The 6263-nt window shown below is 50.5% G+C and overlaps 1 protein-coding gene across 1 annotated transcript; it reads left to right on the forward strand.

Moving 5' to 3' along the window:
• Nucleotides 1-4790: 4790 nt before the first annotated feature.
• On the forward strand, nt 4791-6015 carry LOC123402559 (protein PHOSPHATE-INDUCED 1-like). The gene has a single exon (XM_045096480.1). The coding sequence runs from the start codon at nt 4928-4930 to the stop codon at nt 5858-5860; it is 933 nt and encodes a 310-aa protein (XP_044952415.1). The 5' UTR covers nt 4791-4927; the 3' UTR covers nt 5861-6015.
• The last annotated feature ends 248 nt before the right edge of the window (nt 6016-6263 follow it).

A 6263-nucleotide genomic window follows, 5' to 3' on the forward strand; every position in this document is an offset into this window, starting at 1 on the left:
CAGAAGAAACGAGGCCAGGCTCTGGACATGGCTCCGCTCGCGCCAGCGCAGCCATAGCAACACCGGCAGGAGGAAGCGCGAGAACTCGCTCGAGCTCCCGGGGGAAGACGCGTCCACGAGGACGACGAGCACGGCGCTGCGGCTGCCGACAGCGCCACCCAGAAAATGTGCGTCCTCAAGGAGCCCGACGCTCGAAGCCAACTCCCTGGACGAGGAGCACAGGATGTTGCCACCGCCCTGGCCGAAAGGGGCGAGCTTGGCACGCTTGTGCTTCCTAGTGAACACCAGCCCGAACCTCCTGTCGCTGCCTTCGTCGCCGTTGCCGAGGTCCTCCGGCTCGGGCGGCGGTCTCTGGCGGCGCTTCCGTCTGTACACGGCTCCGAAGGACCTCGACGGCATGGGCCGCTCGGGCGACGGCTCGCGCTGCAGCGTGCGCGGCTTGGGGCCCTCATCGTCGCTGATGCTGGCGGGGCGCTGCTCCCAGCCGAGCCAATAGGAGTGGTTTGAGGAGATGGCGAGACCAGATCGGGAGACGGGCCACGACCTTCGCGTGCGGAACGGCACCAGCCACGTAGGATCGGACGAAGATCGGACGCATTTCATCGTACGTATAGCAGCGCCGAATAAATAAAGAACTGAGGAGGCTTTTGGGGGCACGGGTGGAGATGCTCGAAGCAAGGTAGCAGAATGCTAGGTACATACTCCCCGCCGGGCGCCGGCGCCGGCCATGACTAGTGAAGGATCGGACCGTGGTTTGGCCGGTGTAAGCTTTGCACTCCCCGGCGCCACCGTCATACATGGAAGCAGAGGCGGACCACGAAATTTTTTTAAGGTGGGGCGAAGTCTCACTAAGATTTTTTTATGCGAATCAAAAGAGTCAATAGACATTAACAATGCACACCGATAATGAGAATGTAGACATGTTTCAATGAAAAACAAAACCTAAAACATACCGATAATGAAGCTTTTAATGACGTCTAGAAGACCCTGGCAATGGCAGTGCCCTACCCTCCTTCTGAAAATCTTCCTTAATTTTACGAAGATCAATACTTTTGAAGATCCCTCGCTCAATGTAACACACCATTAAGTCATTAAGCCAGCCATCACACATCTTGCTGCGCAACTCGGTCTTGATGATTTTCATTGATGAGAAGGCTCTTTCAACTGTTGCCGTCGCTACCGGTAGTAGCAATGCTAACTCAATGAGACGATAAACAGTAGGAAACATGACATGCCTTTCAAGTTCAACCATCCTTTTAGCTAGGCTTGCAATATCATGACAATCTCTAAAATCTTCAATTCTTCTCATATGGATAATGAATAGCTCAAGATTATCAACTATATGTTCACGTTCATAATCTGAGAAATCCTCATGATAAATCTCTGTGAGTCTAGCAAGCTTATTCATATTGAACCTAGAAAAAGAATTTCTTGGGTCAAGACAAGAGAAGTTCTGGAGCAGCTCTGAAGATACCTCATTAAAACGGTGATCAAACTCTGTGATGATGGAGTCTATAGCAGCATAGAAGGTGTCCACACGGAAAAAATGATCAGCTGTGACATTGTTTCGTCCACCTTTTCTTGATTTTCCCCACTTTGTAAAGATGTCATCCATCTTTGGTATTGGAATGTCATTTTTGGTGCAAAAGGCTTTGACATCTTCCAAGAGTGGCACCCAACCATCATTTCTCCAGTTGATCAAACGTGTTCTCACATCTGTAACCAATGACATTGCCTGAAATGAGACAATTACAATTTTAGACGCATGTTTGTTTACATGAGAGAAATATATCATAGATTATAGAAGGTGTCTACATATAACAAGATCCATCACAATATCACATACCTGAACAACATTTTGATCCTTCTTTTGCAATAGAAGAGACAAATCATTTGTCATACGAAGGATTTTTAGCATCATCTTCAGAATGAATACGAAGCTAAAAGTCTCCATTTGATGAACCAAACCTCCTGCCCTACATGGAACATGCACATCATCCTCCACAATGCCCAGAACTTCTATGACTGCATCCCACATTGATTCAATGCGAGATAAGGTTGTGTAATGAGAGCCCCATCTTGTATCTCCGGGTCTGACCAAGGATGTTTCTTGATTTCTCCCTCTTCCCGTGGGCATCTCACCTCTCTCAATCTTATCCAAAAGAACTTCTTTTTGCTTGTCAAGCAATTTATCCTTCCTCTTGCAAGATGAAGTACTAAGATTAGCAATCATGGTCACATATTCAAAAAAATCCTCAACACCCTTGCAGCATCTCGAAACAGCAACAACTACCAACTGCAATTGGTGGGCAAAGCAATGGATATAGAAAGCATATGGGTTCTCATCTCGAATTAACTTCTGCAGGCCATTGAATTCCCCTCTCATATTAGATGCCCCATCATACCCTTGCCCTCGTAGTCGTGCAACAACTAGACCGTGTTTAGCAAAAACCTCCAACAATGCTTTCTTTAAAGAAGCAGATGTTGTGTCCGGGACATGTTTAATGCCTAAAAATCGTTCAATGGTCTCTCCTTGCTTGCTCACATACCTATGGAAAGTCATAAAATTAGTTGACCACTACATAGAACAAAATGATCAAAACGCACACATACACTTAAAACTTAAACACATACCTGAGAACCACGGCCATTTGTTCTTTCACAGATATATCTCGACACTCATCAATAAGAACCGAGAAACGACAATCACCCATCTCTTCTTTTATTGCTGTGGTGACCGCATTTGCACAATGAGAAGCAAGGATTTTTTGAATTTTTCCGGAAGTCATTTTGGCATTCTTAGGGCAAAGCTCATCAAATGCAACTTTCACTTCTGGAATTCTTTCTTTCACCCAATCAAGTAGCTCTAAAAAGTTTCCCTTGTTCAAAGAAGTAGTGGATTCATCGTGTCCACGAAATGGTTCACCTTGCAATGCTAGATAACTTACAATGCCCAAAGATGTGTCCACACGAGTTTCATACTTGACCAGTGCATCTTTGCTATAAGTTGTAACTTTACTTTTCACACTTGCCCTTTGATTTTTAAAATCATCACATGCTGTTTTTGAAATATTGTGGATGCTACATGGACCACCAACATGTTTACGGAATGCGGCAACCGCATTTTTCCAACAATCAAAACCCAATTTGGAGAAAACATCATGCCCAAACTTATCATCCATTCGGTCATGCTTAAAAAGAAAACAATAGAAGCAATAGGCCTTATGCTTTGTTGCACTATATTCCAACCAATCAAATTCCTTATACCATTGTGGCCGGAAGCATCTACCATCTCTATTCGGGGGAAAAGTGCAACTTGTTGGTTGAGTTGCACCCATTCGTATATAAGCAAATCTAACATCATCTTTAATGTTGGAGGCAAATCTATCAAGTGAAATGCGAAGTCCTGGATCACCATTTATATAATCTTCACTAAAAACAGTTATACCTTCTACTCCATGAACTTCAACATTCTCTTCCACTATAGCTTCAACAGAATCTATAGTTTGTTCTTCCACTTGAGTGGCATGTACAGAAATATTGACACTTTCCTGGGTGCTTGGGTTCGATTTCGAGCTGCTGCCACTACCAAGCACTTCAAAATATCTTGTCAAACCTACAATTCACAACATTAATACATGATACATCACTACAAACATATTTGCTTGAATTAAAGACTTGAAGCTGCTGTAAAAATGCTACAAGATTTAAAAAAAAAAAGAGAAACTACCTCCTCTCATTTTCTTTGGATTTGCTATGTTCTTTCCCTTCCTTTCCATCTTCAAAAATTAAAAAACTAGAAATTTGATGGGCAATCAGAAAATCTGGAGGTAATCTCCTTCTAAAAATTTGGGGGTAATCCCCAGCCCCGTTTGCCGAGGGGCCAGCCGCCGCCGCCCGTTTGCTGGCCCGCGCCCCCGAAGGCCGCAGCCTCGGCTGAACCTGCACGCCGCCGCGGCGTCCCTCGGAGTCGGAGCCCAGCGCCCCAGCCGTCGCCCGTTTACTGGCCCGCGCCGCCGCAAGCAGCAGCCCCGGCTGAACCCGCGCCGCCGCCGCCCGTTTGCTGGCCCGCGCCGCTGCGGTGTCGCCCGGAGTTGGAGCAGCCGCCGCCTAGGGTTTGATATGCACAGAGGATGCGCCGGTGCGGTGCTTCTGTGCGTGTCGTGGAGACTGGGATGGTCCGTGCTCGTAATGGCCTGTGTTGGTGCGAACTGCCACAGGGAGAGGACCGCACCGGTTGGGCTAATGGGCTTAGTGGCCGGGTTAAGTAGTGATTAGTATTAGGTATAAATTTGTTTTTGCTACAAATCAAGGTATGGCAGGTGCCATACCCTGCCCACCGGGGAGCTCCGCCACTGCATGGAAGCTCATCCTGAGTTCACTGAAACTTATCCATCCATCCGCCCAAAGCTGACCCCCTTCTGCTCTTGGGAACCTTCCGCGGACAGCTGTGGCGCTCATCGATAGGCGACGGGAATCTGCACATCCAAGTCGTCATCCGTTGGAGCGGGAATAGAGTATCGCTCCAAATTTGACTCGCGTGCGTCGCCGCTGCGTCTGGAGCCGTGCCCGGAAGCAACTGGGCAGCGCGGCGCGCGGCGCGAGCGACACGCTCCGGCGTGCGTGCGGTTCACAGCTCATCGCTGCCCCCGCTCTGTCCCCCCCGCCATGCCTCCCTTCCCTCCCCGCATCATACTGCTGCGGCACGTAGGCCGGTAGCCGGTAGGGGTACACGCGAGCAGGATAGGAACCATCGTTGAAGTCGCCACCACGCCTATAAATACGAGGCATGGGCGGTGTTGCCACTCATCCCATCACCACAGCATCAAGTCACAAGCAAAAGTAGGGGAGCTCGATCACCGACGAGTGTTAGATATCGAGTTCGCAAGTGTTTCATTCCCACGGGTGCAATTTCAGCAGGTCGGCAATGGCTATGATCGCTCTGGTAGTGACCATGGTGTTAAGCCTGGCGCAGCTCTCTGCGGGCAGCAGGAGGCTGATGGAGCTGTACGTGCCTCCGGAGAGCGACCGGCTCACGTACCACCAGGGAGGCGTGCTCAGCGGCGACATCCCCGTCTCCATCCTCTGGTACGGCAAGTTCACGCCCGCGCAGAGGTCCATCGTCTCCGACTTCGTCGTCTCGCTAAACTCCGCGCCCAACGGGGCCGCCACACCCTCGGTCGGGCAGTGGTGGGGCGCCATCGAGCAGCTCTACCTGTCCAAGGCGGCTGCCGCCAACGGCCAGGCAGGCGCTACGCGTGTGCTCCTCGCCGAGCAGGTCACCGACGAGCAGTGCTCCCTCGGCACGTCGCTCACTCTGGCCCAGATCGACGAGCTCGCCGCGAGCATCGGCGCCAAGAAGGGCGGCATCGCGCTGGTGCTCACCGACGAGGACGTCGCCGTGGAGGGCTTGTGCAGCAGCCGGTGCGGCAGGCACGGGTCGTCCGCTGGCGGCGACTCCACGCATATCTGGGTCGGCAACTCCGTGAAGCAGTGCCCCGGGCAGTGCGCGTGGCCGTTCGCGCAGCCGCAGTACGGGCCGCAGGGCGCGCCCCTGGTGGCGCCCAACGGCGAAGTCGGCATGGACGGTATGGTGATAGTCCTGGCCACCATGGTGGCCGGTACGGTGAGCAACCCATACGGGGACGGCTACTACCAGGGCCCTAAGGGCGCGTCGCTGGAGGCGTGCTCGGCGTGCCCCGGCGTCTACGGTAGCGGCGCTTACCCGGGCTACGCCGGCAACCTGCTCGTCGACCCCACCACCGGCGCCAGCTACAATGCCAACGGCGCCAACGGGAGGAAGTACCTGCTACCGGCGTTGTACGACCCCGCCACGGCCTCCTGCAGCACGCTTGTTTAGTCCAGTGCTTCCCTGTACGGTTGAGAAGTTGTAGATAGTGTAACGTGTTGGAAGAAACGAAAATTGCTTCGTTCAATTATATTACCTCTGTTCCGTCCCATAAAAACTTCTTTTTTCCTCATTTAAAAAGAAAAACGTCTTCTTTTGTCGGTCAACCGTAATGGAACCACATCCCTCTTTAGAGCAAGTACAATAAGGCCTTCCGTAATGGTAGTATCTTGGCACAATATCATAGTCAAAATGCTGACGTGTCACTATATTTATTGAGGAAAGAGGAGGTTGTTGTATCTTATTTAGGATACGGCTCTTGCACGGTATCATAGGCAAAATAACTTGTTAGACCAATCACATATTAGTATGAGGCCAAAATCATTAAATACATGCTTACTAAGATACGACACTT

The sequence above is a fragment of the Hordeum vulgare genome, chromosome 6H (genome assembly GCF_904849725.1).
Source record: "Hordeum vulgare subsp. vulgare chromosome 6H, MorexV3_pseudomolecules_assembly, whole genome shotgun sequence".
Lineage (NCBI taxonomy): Eukaryota > Viridiplantae > Streptophyta > Magnoliopsida > Poales > Poaceae > Hordeum > Hordeum vulgare.